General features: G+C 59.5%; 9 protein-coding genes across 9 annotated transcripts; 4 read left to right on the top strand and 5 right to left on the bottom strand.

Annotated features, from left to right (window-relative positions):
* The first annotated feature begins 417 nt into the window (after nt 1–417).
* SCHCODRAFT_02722770 (uncharacterized protein) lies at nt 418–1,136 on the top strand. Its single transcript, XM_050347089.1, has one exon. It carries the CDS (start codon nt 563–565, stop codon nt 851–853), a length of 291 nt encoding a protein of 96 aa, XP_050202488.1. The 5' UTR covers nt 418–562; the 3' UTR covers nt 854–1,136.
* Nucleotides 1,137–1,980: 844 nt separating this feature from the next.
* Nucleotides 1,981–4,161, bottom strand: SCHCODRAFT_02567698 (phosphoglycerate mutase-like protein). The gene is made up of 8 exons (XM_050343810.1): nt 3,648–4,161; nt 3,500–3,591; nt 3,331–3,447; nt 3,223–3,283; nt 3,005–3,169; nt 2,568–2,953; nt 2,403–2,516; nt 1,981–2,347 (listed from the first exon to the last, which is right to left on the bottom strand). The coding sequence occupies exons 1-8, from the start codon at nt 3,804–3,806 to the stop codon at nt 2,155–2,157; spliced, it is 1,287 nt and encodes a 428-aa protein (XP_050202487.1). The 5' UTR covers nt 3,807–4,161; the 3' UTR covers nt 1,981–2,154.
* Nucleotides 4,162–4,266: 105 nt separating this feature from the next.
* Nucleotides 4,267–5,482, top strand: SCHCODRAFT_02567695 (uncharacterized protein). Its single transcript, XM_003036998.3, has 3 exons — nt 4,267–4,292; nt 4,347–4,617; nt 4,670–5,482. The coding sequence occupies exons 2-3, from the start codon at nt 4,357–4,359 to the stop codon at nt 5,375–5,377; spliced, it is 969 nt and encodes a 322-aa protein (XP_003037044.1). The 5' UTR covers nt 4,267–4,292; nt 4,347–4,356; the 3' UTR covers nt 5,378–5,482.
* SCHCODRAFT_02486319 (uncharacterized protein) lies at nt 5,408–6,070 on the top strand (the record flags this gene model as incomplete). The annotated part of the gene is made up of 1 exon (XM_003036999.1): nt 5,408–6,070. The coding sequence occupies one exon, from the start codon at nt 5,408–5,410 to the stop codon at nt 6,068–6,070; it is 663 nt and encodes a 220-aa protein (XP_003037045.1).
* A 266-nt stretch (nt 6,071–6,336) lies between these two features.
* SCHCODRAFT_02174313 (G-alpha-domain-containing protein) lies at nt 6,337–8,914 on the bottom strand. The gene is made up of 9 exons (XM_003038354.2): nt 8,541–8,914; nt 8,278–8,371; nt 7,632–8,216; nt 7,535–7,587; nt 7,327–7,479; nt 7,076–7,248; nt 6,879–6,963; nt 6,761–6,826; nt 6,337–6,706 (listed from the first exon to the last, which is right to left on the bottom strand). The coding sequence occupies exons 1-9, from the start codon at nt 8,794–8,796 to the stop codon at nt 6,603–6,605; spliced, it is 1,569 nt and encodes a 522-aa protein (XP_003038400.1). The 5' UTR covers nt 8,797–8,914; the 3' UTR covers nt 6,337–6,602.
* Nucleotides 8,915–9,809: 895 nt separating this feature from the next.
* Nucleotides 9,810–13,042, top strand: SCHCODRAFT_02613217 (uncharacterized protein). The gene is made up of 4 exons (XM_050344584.1): nt 9,810–10,179; nt 10,233–11,301; nt 11,352–11,594; nt 11,647–13,042. The coding sequence occupies exons 1-4, from the start codon at nt 9,987–9,989 to the stop codon at nt 12,854–12,856; spliced, it is 2,715 nt and encodes a 904-aa protein (XP_050202486.1). The 5' UTR covers nt 9,810–9,986; the 3' UTR covers nt 12,857–13,042.
* Nucleotides 12,917–19,462, bottom strand: SCHCODRAFT_02613213 (ketoacyl-synt-domain-containing protein). The gene is made up of 8 exons (XM_003038355.2): nt 18,482–19,462; nt 17,822–18,433; nt 17,441–17,768; nt 17,205–17,389; nt 15,938–17,157; nt 13,595–15,888; nt 13,094–13,542; nt 12,917–13,045 (listed from the first exon to the last, which is right to left on the bottom strand). The coding sequence occupies exons 1-8, from the start codon at nt 19,061–19,063 to the stop codon at nt 12,962–12,964; spliced, it is 5,754 nt and encodes a 1,917-aa protein (XP_003038401.1). The 5' UTR covers nt 19,064–19,462; the 3' UTR covers nt 12,917–12,961.
* Nucleotides 19,463–19,497: 35 nt separating this feature from the next.
* On the bottom strand, nt 19,498–21,378 carry SCHCODRAFT_02567681 (uncharacterized protein). Its single transcript, XM_003038356.3, has 2 exons — nt 21,037–21,378; nt 19,498–20,986 (listed from the first exon to the last, which is right to left on the bottom strand). Exons 1-2 carry the CDS (start codon nt 21,265–21,267, stop codon nt 19,598–19,600), a joined length of 1,620 nt encoding a protein of 539 aa, XP_003038402.1. The 5' UTR covers nt 21,268–21,378; the 3' UTR covers nt 19,498–19,597.
* Nucleotides 21,379–21,500: 122 nt separating this feature from the next.
* SCHCODRAFT_02531123 (uncharacterized protein) lies at nt 21,501–25,231 on the bottom strand. Its single transcript, XM_003038357.2, has 4 exons — nt 24,239–25,231; nt 22,756–24,182; nt 22,397–22,704; nt 21,501–22,349 (listed from the first exon to the last, which is right to left on the bottom strand). Exons 1-4 carry the CDS (start codon nt 25,137–25,139, stop codon nt 21,644–21,646), a joined length of 3,342 nt encoding a protein of 1,113 aa, XP_003038403.1. The 5' UTR covers nt 25,140–25,231; the 3' UTR covers nt 21,501–21,643.
* Between the last annotated feature and the right edge of the window lie 143 nt (nt 25,232–25,374).

Below are 25,374 nucleotides of genomic sequence, written 5' to 3'. Positions count from 1 at the left end.
ACGCGCCATAAGAGCCCCCGTAAACACATAAAGCAGTCATAGACCGCTGGGGGGCCGAGGAAGAGCAACCAACGACGGAGAAAGGGGACGAGTCTCGACCGGGATGGCTCACTGGGATAACGAACCCACGTTCCGTCGTCGGCCGCGCGATCTTCTGCACCCCGCGTAGCGAGGAGCTGAAGTACGGGGCGCCGCGGATAGATGCGTGCAGTTCAGTCCGTTGGCCGCGCTGAGCATCGACACCGGCAGAACCTTCGCACCTCACGCAGCGACCCCAATGCTTGCGCACCTACGCTACAATCCCCCAGTAAACACGAGCCGAGCCCTCAGTATACCCAAAGACAGGATGGAGATCCCGTCGCAGCGAGGAGGCGAGGCCAACGGCACGGCGGATCATGAGCGTAGAGTTCAGTCTCGTTGGCCGTGCTAAGCAGCGACACCGGCAGAACCTCGCAGTTCGCACCGCAGCTGGCAGCGCTCGCGCTCCTGCGCTGAAAACCCTCAGAATACCCAAAAGCCCCCAGTAAACACAAGACAGGACCGAAGTCCAGTCGTAGCGAGGATGACCGGTCGTCAAGCGGCGAAGGGAGTGTTGAGCGAGCCTCGACGCGATGCGCAACGCGCCACCGGTATGAGGACCCCGGACCCTCGACTCGACCTTGCGAACCGCCCAACTCGCAGCCATCCTGCGCTACAGGAAGGCGCCGTGACCTCGCGGCCACGACGCCCGGTCATGCCACCCGAACAGATGACATGGCGGCGACCCCGAAGGGCCGCCGTCGGTGCCCCATCGCGGCGGCACCGTGCATGCTACCCTCGACTTGTGCTTCGTGGCTTGCGCGTCAACACCTAAGCCGAGGGTATTCCACGATGACGAGCTCCCAACGCGCCGCCGCTGGGGGTATCTTGGGTCGCCACCGCGTCATGCTGAGGGGTTACCAGCTACCCCGCGGCGCTCAGGTTGTCGGTGTCATCATCCCCAGGGTATATGTCGATGCTAGGGCAGACGTTAGATGGGCGCGGGAATGAGGGATGGGCGACGCACTCTTTCTCTGTATCCTCCTTTGTTTCTCCGTTGGCTTTTCTGTGTGCGAGAGAAGGTAAGCGGAGTGAAGATCGATAGACGCCGGCCACCCACTCTATGGATCGTATTCTTGAAGTCGGGGCTCAGGCATTTTTCAGCCTGAGTAGGTGCGGCAATGAGCAAATGGGTAAATGGACAGAGCTGTGGCGACGCACCAGTTTTGCCCTGCAGCACGCGAAATCTTTTTCTTTCATTTTCTTTGCTTGCTGTCCTCTGTCCCCTGTTGCTTGTCCCTGTCCATTGTCTTCTTCCTCAACCATTTTTTCTTTGTCGTCGTCATCATTTTTATCTGCGAGCATTGATCAATAAGCGCCGTTAGATGACGAGCGCGCCACACACCTGGTGAGCGCGAAGAACGCAGTGGCATTAGTGGCGACGATGAGGAGGAGCAAGTGGCATCACACATCTGTATCTTTTCCCTGTTTGTCGGTGCGCGTAGCACGGAAGTCGTCAGCGACAGCTGCCCATAAACAAACTAGAGACGACACTCCCCGCGGCCTCATGGGCCATGCCACAAAAGGCGCCCGGGCGTCGGTGGCGACGGCGGGCAGGCGGGCGGACTCAACTTGGCGTCCATGGTGGTGGTTGGGAAGAGAGAGCGGTAGCGAGTCACAAGCACAGGTCTGCGCCTTATGTAAGGGGCCCGAATCAGATTCAAACTCAGCGAAGCGCCGGGCCCGTGCGAAGAACAATGGGGGCCCGACCGTGGGAACACCGCAGCGGGCCCAGCGCCCCGGCTGTGATCCCATGGCCAAACGGTGTCGCCTACATTCTGGTATGCTCAGAGATGTACTGAAAGAGAAGGCCTGTATGGAGGAGAGAGGTGGCCCTCGGGCAGCCATCCATTGCCACAGCTGAAGTGCGGCGCACGGAACCAACCGAAGCCTCATGGCAGTCACGTGATATTGGCCAAAGCGGTCACATGCTGTTCTATAAACGACGTCATGGAAACCTCTGACAGGTGAAGCGCAAGATGATGATGTGTTTGCAAGTGATAGAGCCTATGTATCTACCGTAAATTCGTAAGGATCGATCGTATTAACAGCGTTAGATAGATCTTGACCATATATCTAGAAGTCAGACGCGCCGCACGTCTTATTCCATGCGCTATCGCCCCAAGAGATGGTCGTGCTGAACCCGTTTGCGGCGACAAAGGCATCGAGTGCGCAAGAGCCATACGTTCTGTCCTCTTCTGAGTCGGCGCAAGTCGACAAAGGGAATGGCGAGTCATTCAGGATGAGCCTAACTTGCGGCCCATCGAAGCTGGTCAAGGCACATGAGTTTCGGCAGCAGACAAGCGCAAACAGAGGCCACTCACGAAGACTTGCAGGAGAATTTCTCCCAAACCATCTGCGCTGCGAAGGGTACCTGGTTGGAGGTCCTCCAATTCCGTTCAGCGGGCATAGCCGTCGTTGAGAGCGGAGGAGCGTCCCTTCAGCGAATCATAAGCGGCGTGCATCACATATGGACTCATGATACGCACTTCGCCAAACCCAGCGCAGTCAAGGCAAGGTCAATCGTCGTGTCGTGGCCGAACTCCAGATATAGTGGGACAGCATCGCCGCTAGCATTCGTGAACCTGTCGATGAGCTTGTTGACATAGAGCGAGCCGATCGTCGGGCCCATGGGGTTGGGCAGGTTATAACCAAAGGCCCCAGTCATAAGCAGGTCGAGCTCGTACTCGAACTGCGCCAGCTCCTCCTCCGTGAACACGTCGCACCAGGGCGAGACCTCGTACGCGGCGTAGTCGTAGGCGCAGGCGTAGAGTGCGCCGTGCGTGTCGTCGTCGGTCAGATTGAGGCCTGGCATAAGGTCGTTCAGGCGGGAGGTGATGTTGGGGAGGTATACTGCCCCCCATTCGTCGACGGGCTGAAGAGGAGGTTAGGAATGCAGGATCGTAGTGGAGAATGAGAGGCTTACAGCAACGCCGAAGCTGGTGTACGACCAGTTCGCGCAGGTATCCATGGGGGTAATCCACGATATCGTGACCTCATCCTCGGCGATGGTCTCGAATGCAGTGTCCTGCAATGTGAACCAATCCCTGCCGAAGTACCCCATGCTGAACCACTGAGCGGACTCGATGACCTGAGAAGGGTATTGAAACGCAGGACGAGCATCCCACAATTTTTTTAACATACCCGGTCCTGATCACCGGCGAGAACTGTGGTTGCGTTCAAGTCCGGGTACTTGAGCTTGAAACTAACGAGGTGTCAGAGAAGCCCTCCGAATATTGTCATACGACGTACGCGACACCATGATTGAAGAGTTGTCTGCGTCCGGGGGCGGTGAGGTTGTCGTGCCCAAGGGAAGTAGTGTAGCCATCCTTCAGGAAGAGCATGCTCTCAGGCAAATCGGCATTTTGCCTGTAGTCCACGACGTCAGTATATGGGTTGCAAGTGAGGCAAGCGGACGCACACATAATCATAGTTCGTCGCGAGCTTCTCCGTTAGGTTCACAATGTACCCGAGCTCGGAGCTCAGCGGCCAGCGGCTGCCATGCCTGCCCATCTGTACGGAGAGGATGCATCAGCCACCAACCGATCGCGCATCGCTCACCAACGCACCAGCATGACCTGATCGACAGTGCAGTCCTCGGGCAGCGTCTCGTTCAAGCCCTCGGGCACCGGCGCTTTGTGGTAGGGTGCCAAGTTGCCGAGGTTGTTTACGTTCGCCGCCAGCGTCGCCTGAGCGAGCGCCAGACCGCTGAGAAGGACGGAGAGCATGTCGAGCACGTCGAGGAGAGCGGTGAGCGCGTTGAATTGAGCAATGGCGCGTCAGAATGTGCAGGCGCAAGAGCCTATGACCGGAGGAGGCAAGAGACGCGCGAATGCCGTCCGCCGCTATATGAACCGTCGGCGTCTGACGCGCCGCCAAATTCAGGCGCCCCTGGACATGCGGTGGCGCACGTTCCGTCGGTGCCGGCCATGTGGGACGCACTTATCGCGGTCAGATTTCTCTTTTTGGTGCTCGGCCTGTCTGGGCAGTGCGATAAGCGGGTCGCTGCACTTCTGAGTATCTTCTATGTATTCTTGTGAAGGTACAATGGTGGATTCGGCGACTACATGAGCGTTCAGAACAACGGAGGGAAAGTATGGACATTGTGACATGTCGCGTTCGTGACAGCCCTCGCGCACGTGTCCAAATTTGCTTCCGCCTGTGCCGCCATCGTTTTCCGAACCGTGACGAGTGCAGCATCCGCGTCAACCCAGGTCTGTGCTCAGACCTATGGCTGAACCGTCTTATTAATCATGGGATGAGCATAGAGCCCTCCACATGAGCAGCCCAATCCAGATCCCCGAGCTGATACAAACCATCTTTCGCGCAAGCCGGGAGGACATTAGGCCTCGGCGGGATTTATGTCACTTCGCGCGAGTCTGCAGAGCTTGGCACGACGTTGCAATCCCTCTGATATGGGAAGAGCTCTTTGACCTGGCCCACTTGCTCCAGCGACTTCCCAGAACTGCGCGGACGGTCCACGTCACAGGAGCCTACCTCGGCCGACATGGAAACATCGGCATCGCCTTTCCTACTTTTGTAAGTAGGGCACCGGAGGATTTCCATTACTGTACTCATGGAAGGTGGACAGGACATTGCTCGCCCTCTAACCAAGGAGGACTGGGCCCCGGTGCTCGAACGGTCCCGCTTCATCAAACACTTCGGCTTCACAGAATTATTGTCGGAGCCGCGCAACTATTCCCCAGCTACCATCGATGCCATACTGCAGTGTCCATATCCCCTATTTCCCAACCTGCGATGGTTGAACATCAACATCCGCAATCCAACCGAGCAGCATACCGAGCTCGTACAATCATTTTTGAGCCCCACTGTAACGGCGCTGGTCGTCCAATCTCATTCTGCCAAAATACTGGGGAACTGTAACCTGCTTGCTCGCAGATGCCCTTCTCTCCGTCGTATCCAACTGGATGTGACGAATAGCGGTGTCACTTCTGTGCCCTCCATAGAGATAGCGGACGCAGTCGCGGCGTGGTCTAGCTTGCACAGCGTGGATCTCAAGATTGATGCTTGCCATCCGAACCTTCTGCCCTCGCTCGCGCGCAGTAACAGCCTAGTTTACCTCTCTCTCTGGTTCACTGATGGCGCCGGAGGGCCCCTATCGCTCAGTGAACCCGTCACCTCCAGTTTCACGGCTCTGCAAACATTGAAGCTCCGCAACGTGTCCGTGAGCCGGGTCTGTGGCATTCTCGCCGCGCTAGACGGCTCGCCCATCGAAACAATATGCCTCGCCCCCGTCCTCCTCCACCAGTCGCAGGACAACCTCCGCCGCGTCCTCTAGTCCATCCGCGCCCACTGTTCGCCCGGAACAATGCGCGAGGTGGAGATCTACTTCGAAGGCCTCGACGCCGCCACAGTCGACGGCGACCACTGGCTCCGCGCGCCGCTCGACATGCCCACCATGCGCATCCTCTCCGGCCTCCGCGAGCTCACCTCGCTCTGGCTGGACGTGACCCTGGGCAGCGCGCTCACCGACGGCGACTACGCGGAGCTCACGCGGTGGTGGCCGCACCTCCTCGGCTTCGACGTGAGCACCATATCGATGCTGCGCCTGTCGGAGGGGCAGGAGCAGACGCCCGCCACCCTGCACACCCTCGTCCACTTCGCGGACAACTGCCCGCACCTCGAGCGCCTCTCCGTGCCGCTCAGCACCGATCTCGATCTCGACGAGGGCCCGCACATAAATCGCAAAATGTACGGCAGGCGGACGCGAAAGCACCCGCTCGTGTCCCTCGATGTGGGCGACTCTCCCTTAGAGCCTGGGTCCGAAAACGACATCGTCTTGCTCCTGTGCAGTCTCTTCCCGGGCTTGCGGGACCCCGACTTCAGCATCCTGCGCTTTGAGGGGGATGAGCCTTGGAGCGCGGGGTGGCAGGGCGTCGAGAGCAGACTGAATTTGCTCCGCCAAATGGCTCGATACGAGGATATAGAACGTCGCTTGGAGGACGGGACCTTGGTCCTCGACGATAACTGACATGCGCACGATCGATACTCTCAGAGCACGCCCTGCTAGCCTTGTCTCTTCGCTCATGCAGCAAGACGCAGACGTACTATTAGGTATTACTATATACACGATGGCAGGAAGGAGGAACCGATAGCACAGATAAACTGACAGACAACCGAAAGAGAAGGTCGAAGGGATTCAGAGATGGACGATTACATGCGAGAACAGCGACTTGTAGAATATGGGTAAGACAGAAACGAGCGAAGACGTAAGAGATACACGAAGAAAGAGAGTGAAGGGTTCCAAGTGAATGAGGGAGCGCGGGAGAGAGAGAGGAAGGCGTGCGTAGATGGGAGGCGGTCGATCAGCAGGTAGATGAAAGAAACGAAGAGCATAGCTACGGAAAGATACCAATGGAAGGATGCGCCTACTAGCCGCCCAGAGAAGGCCTGGCGGTCCAGTGCTAAGGGAATCACTCTCGTGAGGCCGTCCACCCACCGCCGACAACCTCCCGCCATCTAGAGGTCGACAATAAAGAGATGCGCGGTATCATCACCACCGTTTATACGAGTCGCATATTCCGCAGGTTGCCCTTGATGATGATGTCGCGCACCGTCGATATGATCGTCGCCGTCCGTCTCGTGTCCGTCACGGACGTGAAGTGAACTTGAAAAGGGTGCTTAGCGATGTTAGGCCAAGGCGCGACGCACAAGCACTTACTGTAGAGCTCCCGCTCTTTATTGGGTGTGTAGGTTTGGTGCAGGGCGCCGAATTTATTGCGGAAGTCTACAAGTTAGTCTATCAGTCGACGTCACCTCGGATGACTGTGAACACATACATTTCGATACTGAATCATAGTCGTTTGGTCGGTCGCCATAGGATATCATATGTTGCCCAAGTTGTACGCCTGCGTCCAGCTTCGACTGAAAAAAGGCGTCAGCACCGCTCCATCCTCCACCCGTCGTCACCCGTGCCACATATCGGTATTTCGATAGCAGCTTTGGATAGCAAGTGCCTCCAAACTCGCCTACTCACCTGCAACAAATCACACTTGTTCAAAAACAGCACCAGGTTCACATGCCCCAGCAGCTTGTTCGACACCACCGACTTCCACAGCAGCAGTGAGTCCTCCATCCGATTCACGCGCGGGTCCTCCGTCAAGACCTGGTCGAAGGCGGATATAGGCGCGAGGAAGATGATCGCGTTGACTGGGATGAACATTTAGTCAAAGTTCCTACACCATCGGGACGAAGGGGATAATCGCAGACGAGAAGAGCCATACTCACCATCCTCAAAATACGGCGCCCACGCTTGTCGTTGATTCCGCGCACCACCGACGTCGTAGATCTTCCACTGCACGCCTTTGTTGTTGCCGTTCGCTACTGAGAACGTATGCTCCACGACGCCCATTGTCTTCAACCTTGCCTTCAGAACATCGGCTGAAGCGATTGGAGTCAGCCATCGCAGTTGGCATCATCACCAACGAAGCCTCACCATCCGTCGGGATGTACTTCTTCGCCGTTATTCGTGGTATTTCGTCCAAGTAGCTGCGCCAATCAGTATTGTTTTTATCCCAGCAACACCCACTCACAATCCACTGCTCTCCTCCAACCGCAACCGCCGCTCCTGCAACCGCTGCCTCACCCGCGGATCGCGCCACAGCTCCAACATCGCCGGCGCACACGCATGCAGCGCATGCACCGGATCGTCCGGGTCCTCCCACCACCCCTCAATCTCGCCCGTGTGCGCGCTCTTCGGGCTCTTGGACCGGTTCCCCAACGCGAACGCCTTCTTCCAGTTCGTCGACGTGTGCACCGCGACCTCCTTCTGCTTCCGCCCGGACCGCGTGTCCGCGGGGGACACGGGCAGCGACTGCGCGCGGTTGTCGGGGATGACGATCGTCGGGTTGGGCCGCGCGCCGTTCGCGGGGTTGCTGGGGGCGCTGTAGGAGGGTTGGATGGGGCCGAGGTGCGTGGGCTCGTCCTCGTCCGGTGCGGAGAGCGATCGCGTGAGGCGATCTTCTAGTGCGACCAGGGGTTCTAGCCGTTGCCGGTAGGCGTCGTAGTTCGGAACCTTCGTGCCGGATGTGGCTGAAGAAGGGTTGCTCTCAGTAGACCGAACTTCCATCGAGTCATCCGCGTCCTCATCGTACGCGTCCGAGATCGCGTCCAGAATTCTGCGAGGGGTAGATTATCAGTGCTACTCTTACGCGATAGGGAAATAAGCACACGACGCACCGACGCACAGAGCGCACGAGATTGAGATAGATGACCGCGCGCCATGCGATGCGCTCTTGGTGGAAGGCGGCTGGCGAGTGAAGAAGCTGGAACTCTGCGTAGGCGGAGTGAGCACATGGCAGGGTGAATGGATAGGCGCGCGCATATAGACGCGTCGCGTGCGCGAGCTGCGTGCTGATCAGCTTCGCGCGCGCGACGCCACACGCCAGCGCGATCGGGGGAGAGGAGGTGGGAGGGGGAGAAGGAGCGCGACCGCTACTCACGCTTGAGCGTCGTGCTCTTGCCGGACTCAGACTGGCCAAGGAGCAGGACGTGGACCTCGGCGCGCGCCTTCTTGCGCTCCATGCGCTCCTGACGGAGCATCTCGTCGATGTTGTCGCTGATTTTCTTCGCGTCGCACTCGGCGCGCAGGCGGGCCGCGCGCTCCGTGGGCGACTCGTTCTCTGGCGGGAGGAGGGCTGCTGCGAGCGGGTCTGACAGCGAGCGACGGCGGTTGGGCTCGATGCGCGGTTTCGCCATGGTCGTCGTCTGCGGCGGCGGGGACGGCGCTGGGTGGGGACAGAGGGGATGGCGGGCGGAAGCAAGAAGGACGGAGGCGCCGACTCGCGCGGCAGAACGCGAAAAGCGGGCTTGACGACTCGCGTGGCGCAGTCCACGTGCGCCGACCGCTTTCCCCGAAGTTCAAGTTTCGTTGGCACGACGACGCGCCGCTCTCTTGTGCTCTCCTTCGTGCTTTCCGTGGGGGCGGTAAAGACGCTAGCTCTGACCCTTGTCCAGGTGGAAGACCTTCACACTGGCCAACTTCATTCGAAAATTTCGACAGCTACAGCGTCGGATGTTTGGTAACGGCACTTTCGGGACGGTGTTCGGTTGGCAGACTCGCCCGACGGAACCTTCCAAACGGTCATAAGCTTCCTCAGCGCTTCCGTCGGCGCTTGCCAGCTTGTGTCCGGCAGGCGACAGACCGACGTTAGAGACGCCAAGCTCGGCCCACGAGCCGGGTGGCGCGCGACTGGAACGCGAGAACAAGCTCTGCGGCGCTAGTGACCCAGACTTGCATGGAGATCGGCTGTCTATTCGCCTAATTTGTAGGTTAGCGATATTGGGCGCCCCTTCATTTTGTGCTGCGCACCGAGGGAGGCGAGACGGCGGTTTGAGGCCGTTGTGGCTTTGTTCCCCATTAGGAAGTGCTTCATGAGCGTTTATGGACATGTGTTTTATGGCCAGTGCTCGTGCGTCTTGCGTTCGCCTCACAGTCTTCGCACTGGTCAGCTAGGCATCATAATACTCTATCGTCTCCCTGCCCCCCTCCGAGACCAACGGACAGACGATCTTTGCGACTCGCACAAATTATTCTAGCTCCCTTCCAGCGCATGCGCACGCCCCGCGTACTTCTCGGGTCAATCCACAGCTAGAACTTGAGAAAATCTATCCGGCTCGAGGGACGCGTCAACAAGCTCGTCTGAGGCCCTGAGCGCGTCTTGTCGCCCTTGCGCGTGAGAAGAGTGACGACCGAGTAACCGCCGAGGCGGCGGGCGCCCTCGGCCACGCGGGAGAGATCAAGGGCCATAACGACGACGGGCGGAGGGACGGCCGTGGACCGGGGCTCTTTCCGTCGTTGGCTCGGACGACGAGCTGTGCTGTGCACCCTTCCCCCACCTTCGAGCTTAGGTCCGCGCCAACTTCTTCTACCTCAGAATGCGCCGGAGATGCTAGTCGTCTCCAGCATCGGCCGCTTCCTGCTTCTCTTCTTCACACTGCTGGCACTCGCCGCCTTTTCTTCTTCGATTCCGCTGCCTGGCGAGTCCGCGCGGTCGATGAGGCTGCCCGTCACCCGGCAGCTGCTCGCGCCCCGGCAGGGGGCAGGGCCCTCTGGCGATCCCGCGACCTCCTCCGACGCAGGTACGTGCGCGCTGCGCCCGCCGCGCTATCTCAGCTCATGCCACGACCATCAGCAGCATCAGACGGCGCGCTTGGATCGCTGCCGCCCGACGGCCCTGCTTCATCTGGCGCCCCTGCAACAGCCACAGACTCTTCAGCGTTCCCCACAGAGCCCCCTTCGTCTTCCCCTTCACCTTCGCTCGATGTAAATTCTACCCCGGCCAGCTCATCTCCATTCCCTTCCATGTCCTCTCCCTCGATCGACCCCTCGGCCCGCGTCGCAGAGTCAGATAGCGCGTCTGCGTCGTCAGATAGCGCTTCCGCGTCTGCTTCCTCCAGCCCCGCAGTCTCCGCGGCCTCCGTCTCCACGTACACAGACCAAGTCTCCGCGGCACGATCGGCCTCGACCGTTACAGACTCTGCGTTCTCGGCCACTCAGACAGACTCTGGCTTCAGCGGCAGTAGCTCATGCACGGACGCTAGCTGGTCTGCCGGGGCCTCGGACTCTGCACCGTCAGATTCAGGAGCCCCCTCTGATTTTACTGGCCCTTCAGTTCCAGCAGCTTCGTCGTCCCCTGCAGCTTCGTCCGATCCAGCGGCCTCGTCATCCCCGTCAGACCCTGCAGCCACCTCGTCAGATCCAGCCGTCACTCCCTCTGATGCAGCTGGTGTCCCCTCTGATGCAGCGAGCTCCCTTTCTGACCCCACCGCCCCATCCAGCTCTGATGCGGGCGCGTCGTTCACGTCATCCCCTGCACCCTCTTCTACTGATGCAGGATTCACCTCTGCGCCAGCAGACGGTGAATTCACGTCCTCTCCGGAACCCACATCCACCGACGCAGGCTTCACCTCCTCACCTGAGCCCACCTCTACCGATGACGGCGACGGCCGCGTCCCGCCCAGCGACATCAACACTGCGACTGGGGAGATCACAACCAGCGCAGGGGATGGAGAGCGGCGCATCCCGCCTACCGCGACGGAGGGTGGTGCGAGTGCGACGGACGGTGCAGCGGACGGCCAGCCGACGACCAGTGCGGAGGACGGCGAGCGTCGCATCCCTCCTGGGGATCAGACGGCTACGGACTCTGCGGCGGACCCCAACGCAACGCAACCACCTGACGGTGCGCGGCAAGGTGGCGATGGGTAAGTTCTCTCCTCACAAATCGTCCCATCGAGGCTGACACCACTCACAGTAACTCCAACGACGGTCAGAGACAGGGCGATAACGGCAATAACAACAACGGTAACGGTGATGGCAATGGCAACGACAACGGCAACGACTCCTCCAACGACGCTTCCACGACCTCCGACAGCAGCAGCGATGACCGCGAAGCAGAGACAACGTTCAGCTTTGGCGGCGCCGCAGGCGCGGACCCGACCGGGTCTACATCTTCTATCGACCCTGCCCCCTCGGACTCGTCTTCGTCTTCTCCTAGGTAAGCATTTCTCTTCATACCCAGAGAAAACAAGGAACTAACGCCTATTTAGCTCGACCTCCTCCCAGAAGACCGCCGCCATTGCCGGCGGCGTCGCAGGAGGCGTCGCCGTCCTCATCATCGTCGCCCTCGCCCTCCTCTACGCCCTCCGCCGCCGCCGGCGCGCCGGCTACACCCACGCCCGCACCTCCTCCTGGGGCAACGGCGGCGGCCTCGCCGCCGGCGGTGTCCTCAGCCGCGCCATCGGCTACGACAACGACCACACGCGCACCGAGTCTTACAGCTCGTCCGGCAGCAGCACGAGCTCGAACCCGCAGATGGAGGAGATCCCGAACTTCCTGCGCGGTGATAGCCCGTACAGCTCGCGGTCGGGCGCGAGTGGGCGTGGGTATGTGGGTGAGCCGTTGGTGATTCCGTATGTGCCGCCCACGATTACGAGCCCGAGTGTGGATGAGAGGAGGTTTTCGGATATGGCGCCGCCGCGGGCGATCGTGGCGTCGCCGATGGGCTCGCCAGGACCAGGTCGCTCGTCGCCTGCGCTCCGCTCGGTGTCGCCGCCGGGCCCGCCGCCCATCACTCCTCTGCCGCCCCCGCCTGCGTCCCCAGCAAGGGCGAATGGGTCTTCTGCCAAGTCCTCCCCTGCCCCTTCGGCTCAGTTCACCCCGCCCGCACCTCCCGCGCCGCAAGGTCTCAAGGGTAAACTGCAGCAGGTCCTGTCCACCAAGCCAAAGCCGCAGCTGAACCTCCTCGCCGCCGTCCCCCCTCAGCCAAGCACCTCGCAGGCACAGAACCCCTTCCTGTCCCCGCGCGACGCCGAGGACCCGTTCAAGTCGCCCGAGGATAGGCGCCCGCCCTCGCTCCCTGCGCCTTCGCCACGTCTCGACCTCTTGCACCTCTCCGGCGTGCAGGACATCGACCCCACGCAGGCGCATGCGCAGTGGAACATGGGCCCGCGCCGCCAGACCGAGCTGATCGTGCCCGAGTCGCGCCCGACGTCCAGCACGGCGCCGCACGACCGTAACAGCAGCGGCGGGCCGCCCGCGTCGCCGTCTGTGTACTCGAACTACTCGAAGTCGTCTCGGTCGCCGACTGCCCCGTCCGTCTCGGACGATCCCTTCTGGGCACCCGTACTTGACGCCAACCGCAGGCCTCTGTACCCGCAGAACCAGACGCGTTCGAGCCCCAATCCCAACCCCTTCGACGATAGCAACTCAACCGCTGGCCGGTCTAACTATAGCGGAAACTTCGGCTTCGCTGTCTGAAAGGACTATCCATATATATTGACGTGCATTCGTACCAGCCACTCTTGACTCCAGGAATTCACTGGCAGTGATAACTTATTTATGAACGGATACTGTAAATGCTAACTAAACTTTTGGGATATGAGGCCATGTATCAGCTTGGGCAAGATAACAGCAGGCCTCCCTGAGTGCGACAGATGCGGCGGCGATCTGCAAGTTCGTCAGTTCATATCTCGATGCAAAGAAGGCTGCACGTACGTTCTTGGGAAGGAATGGCTCGAAGTGGTGGCCTGGGATGTCCCAAACCTTCATGGGCGAGCCCACATGCGATTCCCATGCACCTACGATCTCCTGGTTGTCGTCTGAGCGGTCCGCGAGCCATAGGGGTACGCCCTTCGTCAGCGAAGGCGAGCTGAACCCATCACGACAGCGCAAGAAGGCCAGTCGAGGCTCCACCCGGTTCCGCGCAGGCTCGTATTCTGCCAGCAGTCGTGCGTTTCTGGCGAACTGGGCCTCAAGGAGTGGCCGCAATGTCTTTGCACCCACACCTCCATTCAATCCTATCGCCACTTCGATGACTTCCGGGGAAAGAGGAACATGCCCTGATGGACTAGGCGAGTCGATCAAGATGACGCCGCGCACGGCAACGCCCTGAGCAGCAAGTAGGCAAGCGGCCTCATAAGCGACGACACCGCCAAACGACCAACCTGACGAGCAAGGATGAAGGACATGAATATCGCGGTAAGCTGATGAACGTACCCCCAAGAATTACGGGAACAGTGAATGTCATGCCGATGAACTGGGCGTACGATGCAGCCATGTCCGTCAGCGATTGCGTCCCATTGCCTGTTGGACTCGGTATGCCCCAGATCTGACGATCCATCGGAGGCAGGCGCTCATAGTAGTCGATGAGACCGCTCCCATCGTGAATGAGGATCAAGGGATCTAGTTCGCCGGTAAAAGGTTGCTGTATCAGTCTCGGCTGCAGAGTCTCTGCGTTCGGACCCAGATTGCGCTGCGGGACACAGGTGTCCAGATACGCAGCGATCTGCCGTATTGTCCGGTGGGCGACGAAGAAGTCGACTGGGAGCTGAACGTTGCATCTGAGCTTGAAGAGGTGTCGTGCTTCGATCGACGTGAGCGAGTCTAGCCCATAGTCATGCAGGTCGGTATGATGGATAAGTCGCTCAGCAGGAATCCCTAGGACTTCGCCAATGATCGCAGCTACAGCGGCGCAGTCAGAGGTGGCGACTGCGGGCACGTTCGTCAGAGGTCGAGCTTCCAGTGGCATAGCGAGCGTCTTGTGCAGAGCCTGTAGCTTTACCTTGCGGAAGACGATGTCGGATACTTTGGCTACGAGTGTCGTGCTACCGTCCAGCAAGGCGTACGAGGTGGCGCAGGCAGTGCCATCATCGCGAACATCGATGATAGCGTACACTTGGAAGTCCTTGCCAAGCACGTCGAGCGCAGGTGCGATAACGACTTTGCCGATGTTGGTGCAGATGTAGACGTCGTCCTTGTCGCAGTTGACGTTGCAGAGAAACCCTGGGACATGGAGCATGGCGTCCAGAAAGATTGGATGAGCTGGAGCTGATGGCATCGAGTCGTCGTCGTCGATCTTCACGATTGCCACGGCAGTGAGACCGTCTGCCGCAATCCGAAGGGTCTCCACAGCCTGATATTGAGCCGAGTAGTTGACTACACGCGCAAAGAGCTTGTAAACGGACTCCTTGTCGAAGTTACGGCCGCCTGGGTCGCCTGTGATAGCCTTGAGCGAGAACCGTAGGATAGGTGAATGACGTTCGAAGGCAGCCAAGACGCGAGCAGGATCCTCGATGCGATACTCAGCGCTCGCGTGCAGAGTCTCGATGGCAAACGGCGAGGACGAGGAAACGCGCACGGTGCCTAGTTGTTGTTCCGAAGTGACGTCGACGACCACTTTCCGTTGTTCTTCGGGTTGCAGTACCAGAGCGCGCTGGAACTTGACGTCCCGGACGACGAAGACAGACGCAGAGGTGCCCTCTGACAAGGTCAGGGTCACAGCGGCGTAGATCTGTTCGAAGTAGAGTGAAGCAGGATACAATGGCCAGCTTCCAACCGTGTGTCCTTCGATCAAGGTCTTCAAGTCGCGTATGGGCACAGAGAATGTTGTTGGGCCTGCGGGACCTGCAGCTCGGCACATGTCCCGAAGCGTCGGGTGGGAGATCGAAGAAAGGCTGGACGGCACCGATATCGCGTCCTCGCGGAAAGGCACCCAATACCGATCCTTGGCGAAAGGATATGGGGGTAGGAAGGGTACGTTTCGCACGTGTGGCATGTCGGCGAAGACCGCGCGCCACCGCACAGGCGTGTTGGTCGTATATAGCTGGGATAGAGCCGCGGACATGGTTGACCACGGATCCTCCTTCCGCCTGAGCGATGCGAGACAAAGCGGCGTGGCACCACTGGTGCCAGCGCATGACCTGACCATCGGCAGCGACGTGGAGTGAGGTCCGAGCTCGATCCAAATTGCGTTCAAGTATGCAGCGCTGTGCAACAATCCGTGTATGTTGTCGTGAAATTGGACTGGCTCTCGACAGTGGCGCGAGAAGTAAGTCGAAGTGAAGGTGGTCGTATCGCCAGTCGGTACGATCGTTCCCAGGACGTTAGAGGCTATGGAAATAGAGGGCGGTTTGAGGGCAATGCCTTCGCAGACCTTGTCGAGATCGTCGACGATGGGTGTCATAGCCTGCGAATGGAACCCAAACGGCACTTCCAGCCGCACGCACGGTATTCCGCGAGCTTTCAATGTCGCTAGGAAGTCGCCAAGCAGCCGGACAGGCCCAGCGACTACGCACTCCGAGGGCCCGTTGTAGCAGGCGATGCTCAAACTGTCCGCGAAATCCAACTCGATAAGACTCTGAACGTCGATAGGCGGGTACTTGACGGCGACCATACCAGTGGTTGCGACATCGCAAGCAGTTGCCATCAGTCGAGCACGCTTGCCCACAATGTACAGCGCGTCCTCCCGTTTGAGGACTCCTGCTGCTACAAGAGCAACGTATTCACCCAGGCTACGAAGGCGTCAGCAACCACGTGAACAGGAGCCAAACAAGCACCCACCTATGCCCGACCACCGCATCAGGAACAATGCCCCACGACTTGTACATCTCCAGAAGCCCGCATTCCAGGACGAAGGTGGCGGCTTGATATGCCTCAGTTTCCGCACGAGGGGTCGTATCGTGAAGCGATCCAACGACGACATCCTTCGCGCCGGTGAGGCCCGAGCCTAAGAGTATGCGCTCGCAATCGTCGACAACGCGCCTGAAGACAGTCGACGTGCCGTATAGCTGCTTGCCCATGCCGAGGTACTGACCACCCTGGCCAGAAAACACGAAGATGGTCGGCTCCTTCGCATCGACGACGGGCCTGACCGACGCGCCCGAAAGTCGTGCGCATAGCTCCTCGCGAGAGCTCGCGTAAACAGCGAGCCGATGGTGATGGATCTGACTCCTAGCGGTCAAGGTGTACGCGATGTCGCTGAGCGAGATCGATCGGCTGGCGGGGTCACGAAGCCAGCGCAGCAGAGCGTCCCGACGTTCCTCGAGCTGTCCTTCTGTCTTAGCAGAGACGCCGAATATATGCGCCTTCCTGCCATCGACGTCCGCAGCGCCATCATCGGGCGAGACGTACTCTTCGAGTAGGAGCGTCGCGTTCGAGCCCGCGATGCCGAAGTTGTTGACGACCGCTACACGAGTCGCTCCTTCATCGACATCCCAATCCGTCGTGCGCGTACTGATCTCCATCCCGCTTCCCTCCATCGGCTCGATGCGCGGGTTGAGGATCTTCAACGAGATCTGCGGCGGCACCTTCTTGTGCTTGAACATCATGAGCACCTTCGCCACACCCGCGGCGCCCGACGCCGCCTCCAGATGCCCGATGTTCGCCTTGACAGACGTGACGCGCAGCTGTTGCCCAGTAGCGAAAACCTCACGAATGCTCTTCATCTCTGTCGGGTCGCCTGCCTGTGTGCCCGTGCCATGCGCCTCGACAACTCCGACGCGCGAGGACGACATTCCCGCCGTCGACATCAGGCGTCGGAAGAGCGCGGCCTGCGCGTCCGCGTGCGGATGCGTGATCGACGGCGCACGACCACTATGGTTGATCTCCACGCCGCGGATGATGCCTAAGATCGCGTCCTGCTCTGCGAGAGCGTCCGAAAGCTTTTTGAGAACGAACATTGCGCTGCCTTCCCCGCGACAATAGCCGTCTGCTGATACGTCGAAGGACTTACACTGGCCCGTATGACTCAGCATATGAGCGCGGTCGAGCCCAATGAACATCTGCATGAGTGTCAGAACATGCCAGGTATGACAAGGAGAAAGCGTACATCGGGACTGGTAATGATGTTCACGCCGCCAGCGAGGGCGGCGGTGCAGTCACCATTTGCAATGGCCCGGCATGCCGCGTGAATGGCTACCAAGGACGACGAGCATGCAGTATCGTATACGACAGAGGGCCCTCCGAGCTTGAGAGCGTAAGAAATACGACCACTCAGGAAGGACTGTAGCGTCCCTGGACGAGTCGTAAGCACAAAAGCCACCAAACTGCTCGAGATGGACCGACCAGAGCTATAGCAAACGTCGATTTCATGCCGCAGATTCTGGACGTAGTCATTCGTTGCAGCGCCGATGTAGCAGCCAAAGGTCTCTCGCAAAGAGGTCGGCGTAGCGTCCGGGATATATCCCGCGCTCTCGAGAGCTTCGTACGCCGTCTGAAGCAGTATCCGCTGCTGGGGGTCCATGCTGCGTGCCTCCCTAGGTGAGATGCCGAAGAAGGCTGCATCGAACTCATCCGCGCCGTCGATGAAGTTACCCATGCTGGCTCGCATCTTGCGGGTCGACGAGTTCGCGGCACCGGTGTAATTGGAGACCATGAACCGAGCTTCAGGGATCTGTGCGAAGGAGTCAGCGTTGTCGGCACAAATTGCTACCTGTTACAACGTACCGAAGAGACCATATTCATACCGTTCTCCAAGCTTGTCCAAAGCTCGTCTGGCGCACGAGCACCAGGTACGTGAACGGCCATACCGACGATGGCGATGGGTTCTTGTATAGGGTCCGGTGCTTGACCAGCGCTCTCGCAGATATCCACAAGTCGCGCTCTTTTGCCCAGACGACGCTTGATAGCGCGCGCCAGACCACCACCGGGGCCAACGTTGATAATTTCGACCTCGGATTCGGGCGGAATAGACAGCAGTTGCCGATCTACCGTCTCCAGCCAGTTGACAGGAAGTACGGTGATGGAGCGAAGGATAGCATCCATGGCGTCCTGCCGAGGGTCGTCGAGGACGTCCGAGGTCGCGGCGGAGCGTATAGGAATACGAAGAGCAGCGAAAGCAGGGAAATCGACCTCGCGAAGTCGCAGGTCTTGCAAAACTTCGTCGTGGAGGGCGGTCGCGTAGAGTGGAAAATGGTATAATGTTGACAGACCGGGGTCGTGAGTAGTGCAGTGGGAGGGTATATGGTGTTGCTTGAAGAAGAGGAGATCATCCGGATGGCCAGAAATAGTAATACACGTTGTGTCTGTGATAGCGGTGATGGAGAGCGAAGGAAGGTCCTAAGGCTCGATCAGTCAAGACACTATATTGCGACGTTGTGAGCTCACAGTGGCGCAGATCTCGAGCAGTCGGCGAGCTTTCGCGAGGGTAAGCCCGGCCACGACGAGACTCCACGGTAGAGACGGCGCGACGTCGTGCGAGGTTAGGAATTCCTGACGATAGCGATGTACACGATAACCGATCCAGAAAGCGATCTTGAAAGCGTCGACAACGTAGGTGATAAACGAGGGTATATTGCGGGCGGCGCTGAGCGCATACGCGGCAAGGATGCCAGATGAGAATGGGAGTATGACGGCGGGGCTATCGGTCGTCCGGTGTTTTGACGACTCTAGCCATTCGAGCAGAAGTAACGACTGGATGAGGCATGTTCGTGTCATGCTCAGGATGGCGTTGTGGACGTCGTTCCCAGCTGGTATAGCAAGCAGCGCATCTGCTGTCGAAAAGGCGTTCGTATGAATGTCGGGTGTATCCCAAGTGGACGTCGACAGGAGTTCCTCGCTGAATGCATCGTGACAAGCTGCGAGGAGGAGCCGGCCCGCAGACGTGCGCGCCACACCTTGTGCCCTCTGATGAAGCGAAGGAGAGTTGGCTGATGCTGCGCCTTGACCGCCGAGGATGATGAGCCGCATCATGAGTGTTGAGGAAGAGAGGCATCGACGCTGCCTTCGCCATGCCCGGCGATATACGACATGTGGTTATAACCTTTGTCGATCTGGGGTCCGAATTGACGATGCTCTCCCAACGCGACTAAGAGACGCCGGGCGGTCAGCTGAGGCAGGGATATACTTCCCGAGCTGTCGTCGGAAGAGATTGAGGGTATAAGCATACGCGACACGCTCTTGTTGCCGCCGGCTAGATACTACGATGCAGCTTTTCAACAACCGCAAATCGCGTGTCCTTAAGAGTCTAAGCAGCGTCGAGACCACGAATGAGCGCCTGATACGTCGCGCAGGATGATAGTTGGAAGCAAGGAGCGCTGAGCTTCCGAGTCGAGATTGGCGTTCTCGGCGATCCCCGGCGGGCTGACGGCCCATTGTTCCGCTCTGAGAAGCATATCGGAGGGCGGCAACTCCCGCGGGGAGCGAGGGTGATCGGCCATAAAAGAGCGGACAGGACCAGAACGAGGATAATCATTGCATGAACGTCGTTGTTTAACTCGTATCTCATTCCGCGCGCTCAGCGCATTCCTCGCAGCGTCTTCTATGCTCCTTATCTATCTTCGCTGCAAGGCGCAAGATCCCCACACCACTTTCCACCGTTTCCCAGGTTGCACTGCGCTGGTTGAGTTCATCATAAAAGATCCTTTCCAGGTTCGGAAAAACCCGCCAGAGAAGCATGGGCACGTCGAGGGTTGAGTCCACGGGAGAGTCTCCTACTGACAGGGTTTTGAGCGGGTGATTTTCATCTTGTTCGTGGTAGAGGTCGTCCGTCAGGGGTGGCGTGCAGTATACAGAGCAGGATATCTGGAGCGAGCGCAGATTGGGACATTTGAAGGCATAATGGAGAAGGGGAAGGACAGTCGCGGGCGTGATTATGTTCAACTGGTCGTCGGGCGTTTCCTCCACAATGAGCTTCGTGTTGAACATCAGCTCTTCCAGGCCTTCCCACCAGTTTGCGACCTCCTCATGATCATCATCTGTGAGCATCACACCCTCGGTAGCGTTGACAATGACCGTTGTCAAGTGGCAAAAGACGGAGAGCGGCCTGATATGGTCGAGCAAAAGCGGAGAGGCGACCATTTGCGGAAAGCTTTGTACTTCTATGACCCGCAAAGTTTCATGATCGCAGTGTTCGCTTATTGCTTGTAGTAGCTGCTGGACGCTGTCGGATGAGGTGGGAGGGGGATCTAGTGCGAATGACGCGGACTCCATTCGAGCGATACCCCATGACTGCACAAGGGTAGTGGCGAAGCCGACTGATACGCTTGCCAGACATATGCGCTGCAAAGAAGCAAAGTGCGGCCCTTCACAAGGTAAAAGAGGAACGGTTCCCTGGGTAGGGACGTCGCAGAAGGCAATGCCCAGCGTCCGGAGCGATTCGCGCTGCGAGAGGCACGCCACAAGAGCGGGGTCATAGCACACTGGCAGCTGCACCGATGTGAGGCGAGGCCAGCTATCGAGCGCCTTGACCATGTATCCGGTGTAGTCAGGGTCAAGGTATGGCCGTCGCTTCCACCTCCAGCGCTCGTTCAGCAAGTCGATGCGTTCGATGTGAGGGAAACGCTCGATGATAGTCCGCGGATCTCCTAAGATCATCGCAGGGTGCTCTGGTATGCACAGAGATGTCACGCTAGGGGAAGCAAGGATGTTGAAAAATCTCTGGTAGAGTGCCGTATCCTCCAAGTCCGTGACTCGAAGCTCTAGGCGGCGCAGGTTCGGGAGCAAGCACGACGGTGGGGGACACTGGAGGATTGCCTCAATGACAGGCTCGGTCAGCCGTATCGGTGGCTGCTTGCCAAGCTGTTGCAGGTCGCCGCCTTCGTACGACTTGACGTAGACAGATCGCTTGTACACCGGCGCCCAGTCCGCTGGTGCCAGCGCACGCGCAAACGACTATTGATGGCGCATGAGCTAGAGAAGTGGCGATTCAACAGTGCACATACGAATGCAACCCGTGGCCATGAAGCCGTATGATTGTCTGGCCTAAGGAATGCGTCTCCGGGCATCAGATGCAGCAGAGGACATAGATTCGGTATGTTCTCCCATATCACAGGAATAGCTACATCCCTCCAGTTTCTCGAAGTCAATGCCAGCTGGCAGACATCTCCCTTGCTCAGGTTGGCATCTCGACAGATCGCGGACTGGATCTCAGGGATGCGCAGCGGGTGCGTCATTTTTAAGACCGAGCGACTATGCTGTTGCCCAAGCAGGACTTGCTTCCCAGACTCGGGGAGGAGGAGCTTGAGTTTCTGGGTAGCAGATGATGGACGGGAAGAAGAAGGCAACGGACAAAGAAACGCCCCGATCAAGGCCAAAAAAGGCAGGCATTGCTACTTTGTCCCAAAGGGGGAACCTTAACGTTCAAGTTCGCCTTTGCCTGGTACTTACTGAGGTCAGGCCTTTCAGGGCACTGTAGACGTTCATCGAAGGCTTTAGTGTTTGCTTTACAGTTGTGAAAACAAGAAATTCGAATAAAAATGCAGCAAAGTAGGTATATACGAGGTCCAATACAGGGCGTATGCACACGTCCAAAATAAGGGCTCATCCACCTCACGAAGCCTCCACCGGTACAAACTTCCACGACACCAAGGGTATCCTATTCCCCCGGCATGTGAGCCCTGACGAGCCGAACTCGAAGGCATCCATGTCCACTTCCTCCTCAACGCGATTCGCTGGTGGCACAGCGTATTTCGGCGACTCCTTGCGAGCGGAGGCACCCTTGCGCTTGTTGGAGCGCTTCGGTCGTGACTCTGGAGGATGCGAGTCGGCGCCGTCGCCCTCAGGCTTCGACTCGCTCTCGCTGGTGGCTGGCTTGGGATCGCCGTTGGTGGATGGCTCTCCGACTGGATTGGTTTCGGGTAGCTCTCCAGGCTCCAACGACGCATCTTCCGTCGGTGCCGATGAGGAGTCCTCCTTCGACGCGGATTGCGGCCCATCGGCACCGTTCGTGGCCGACTGCTTCGCATCCGTGTCGGACGTGTTGGATTGTGATGAGCCGTCGACGACGAGAGCAAGGTCATATGTGCCCTGCTTCGCCGGGGTGAGGAGGTAGCGCTCCTTCGGCGTCTCCAGAATGACAGGTTGGCGCGACTCTTCGCTGCTCTCGTCACCATTGGACGAAGACACAGGCAGGTGCGCCATGTTCACGTCTAATGGCTCGAGACCATCGTCCTCGTTGAGCCTGCGGCGCTTCGTGGGAGGCTCGTCACGAGGAGGAAAGAGCGCGTCCCTCAGCTCGTCAGGATCGTACTTGTACCTGCGGCAGGTAAGCACTTGTACTGGGCAACTCTAACCACAACTTACCCAGCACAGAAGGCCTTGTTGTCCTTCCCGAACGTGAGCTTGACTGTGCGCATCTCCATGGCCCGCTTGTCCGCCTCCAAGTCGAACACAGTTGGCGGCCGCGGGCATTCGCCCTGCAATGACGCCTCCAAAGGTGGCAGGTGTATCTTCGGAATCGCGTTTGGTAGGGGACCTGGCCATGCTCGCTTGGGCTTGCGAGACCGAACGCTCTTGTGCGATGGTGGCGAGGGCGAAAGGTCAACTCGCCGCTCATTGTACTCCAAGATACGCTGCGTGCGGTTCTTCTGTCCAAGTGCGCGCGCGACACCCTATTAGACTGTCAGCCACGGTAATTGTTATCGGATGCTGCAGCCACGTACCTTGACGAACTCAACCTTCAGCAGCTCAATAGCGCTCCCATCGTGCCCTGTCCCCCATCCTGCGCTCGTCATCACTTCATCCTCGTCATCATCACTGTCCTCGTCCGACCACTCAGCCGGACGCGTGCCAAAGAATCTCTCGCCCGGCCCGCCAACAAAGCGGCCCACCAGCTCCTCCTTCCCATTCCCGCACGCCCCGCTAGCAGCACAACGCAGCACGCGAAGCTCGACGCGCATATCCCAGCCCTCGCGCCGCGCCTGGCGAGCCATGCTCCAGGTAGCCCATCCGGCGTGCACGGCGCAGCTGAAGAGATCCGAGTCGTCTGTGTATATGCGCCGCCGCCCGCGGGTGTCGCTGTCTTTGTTGCGTCGGCGACGCGACTCTTCGTATCCGGGTGGAGGAACGAGCCCGCCACCCCAGACGCGGATGCGCTTCGGACGCTCGGTCGGAAGATGCGCTGCGGGGATCAAGACGGTGGCGCGCGTCTCCGTATCGACCTCGACGGAGTCGGCTGCAGCCGCTGCTGCAGGATCGACGGGTGCCGCCTCCGCTCGCTTCTCCTTCTCATCTGCGCCAGGGGCAATGTCGAAGAAATACGGGAAGGGGACGCGGGGGTAGATGTGCGTGCCAAGGTGCACGGTCGTCTTCGCGCGCACCTCCTTCTCGCGGTCCCACTCCACCACGTCCAGCGCAATCTTCTCGGGGTACGTCTCGCGCGGGCGATCCACGTACACCGGCGGCTCGTACATCATGTTCATGAGCTCGCTTCGCCGCTCGCGCCTCTCGCGATCCCTGTCGCGCTCGTGGACTTCCCCGCGCGCCTTGCCCGGCTTGGACTTGCGGCGCTCCCGGTCCCGCTCGCGATCGCGCATCTCGCGCTCACGGGCGATCGGCTGCGGCGAGCCTGTCAACGAGACGGGCTCTTCCTGCACCCAGCCGGTGTGGAACTGGTTCTGGAAGGTCCGTAGGGGGTCACGGCTCATCGGGTCGCGGTTCATCTGCGCGTACTGGCCTGGCGGGGGAGCTGGGGGTGTCGGGTACATTGTCTGGGAAGGATGGTGTAGAGGGGGCAGGTTCGGGTGCCCCGGCATACGGTCGCGCATGTCGTGACCGTAGCCGATCATGCCAGGTGGGGGAGCGTTGGGTGCATGCGGCTGTAGGACTAAGAGCTCGCCCTGGACTTGCTCCCTTGTTTGGCGTAGCTGTTGAAGCGGGACGTTGCGAGCGCGCAACTCGTCTGCCTCGCGCTGCGCTTCGTCGTCCTCCACTGAGATGACCTCCCGTTCCTTCTTGCTGTGCTCGCGCTTGGAAGGCGCAGGGGGGCGCTTGCTCGATGATGGTGCGCCAGAATTCAGATTTGGGTTGATATTGGAGGTAGAATCGCGTCTCGAAGTGGGATGCTTGGGCATCATGTATACGGGGTCGTCTGGATTAATCGGAAAAATCAACAAGGGGGATTGGCAGATAGCCATGCACACGCACCCGGCTTTAGTGCCTTTCGCCGCTCCCGATCCCTTTCGCGCTCTATTCGTTCTCTTTCCCAATCCATCTGTGCCAGACGCGACCGGTCGCGCTGTTCGCGCTCGCGCTCCTGCTGGTCTCTTTCGATCATTTCTGCTGTGCTTATAGGCGGCCTCCCTGGTCCCCACCCAGGCAAATCCTGGCGTAACGAGGTGCTCATGGCCGGCGAACGATGTGGCTGCGCGGGCCCTTGTAACGGCTGAGACCGTCGTGGTGCTTGGCTCGATTGACCGGACACGGTCGGCGGCGGGCCCGGCGGCTGGCCGGGGCCGGTGATGGACTGGGCCGAAGTGCCGTGGAAGGGCGATGGTTCGGCGTATCCGCTAAGCATGGGACCCGACGAAGACGAGGAGCCTCCGAGCCCGATCGACATGGGGCGCTGACTCTGCACCGCGCCGGGGCCGAGGATGGAGGGAGGGTACATGGGTGCTGGGCCGGCGGACGACGGGGAAGACGCCGCGGCGTGCGAGGGGTGCATGTGGTATTCGCTAGGGTAGCCCATCGACGGAGGATGTGCTGCTGAGCCGCCCGGGAGCATGCCACTGCGTGGCCGGCCGCCTGGGAGCGCGTCGGTTGGAAGTGGCTGGTACGGCGGCCAGCCGGGGCCCGCGGTTTCGCGCATACCGCGGTAGCCCCCGTACGCGTCGCCAGGCATGATTGGTGGCCACTTGTCCCTCCTATCACCACTGTAGCGGTCGTACTTGTTCCAGCTATCGCGCTGTTGGTCGGGAGGCGGCTGGCGGTCGGGGACGTGGGGAAGCGGCTGGGCATCGCGCGTTTCGCGGTCGCGTTCTCTGTTCTGGTTTTGCCGGCGGGCCTTGTCGTCGGACGGGGTCTCCTGGAGGAGGTCGCCAATGTTCATGGCTGCTGTGTTGTGGATGTCGAGGACAAGGCGGAGAAGGACAAGGGCGAGGAGGAGGGAGAAAGGAAGACAGGTCGATCACACTTTGATGACGACACGTGGGGTGTCAAGCATTCAGTCCCGTTCCGATCACGTCAACAACCCCTTAGCCAGATTCGGCATTTTGCCAATTACCTCCGTTGATCTTGACCGTCGATGTCACCCGGCCTGTACGCCAGCGTCCACCTGCGACCTG

Source organism: Schizophyllum commune (assembly GCF_000143185.2).
Source record: "Schizophyllum commune H4-8 unplaced genomic scaffold SCHCOscaffold_2, whole genome shotgun sequence".
Lineage (NCBI taxonomy): Eukaryota > Fungi > Basidiomycota > Agaricomycetes > Agaricales > Schizophyllaceae > Schizophyllum > Schizophyllum commune.
Note: the sequence above shows the minus strand (reverse complement) of the source record. Positions and strands in the feature narration are given on the sequence as shown.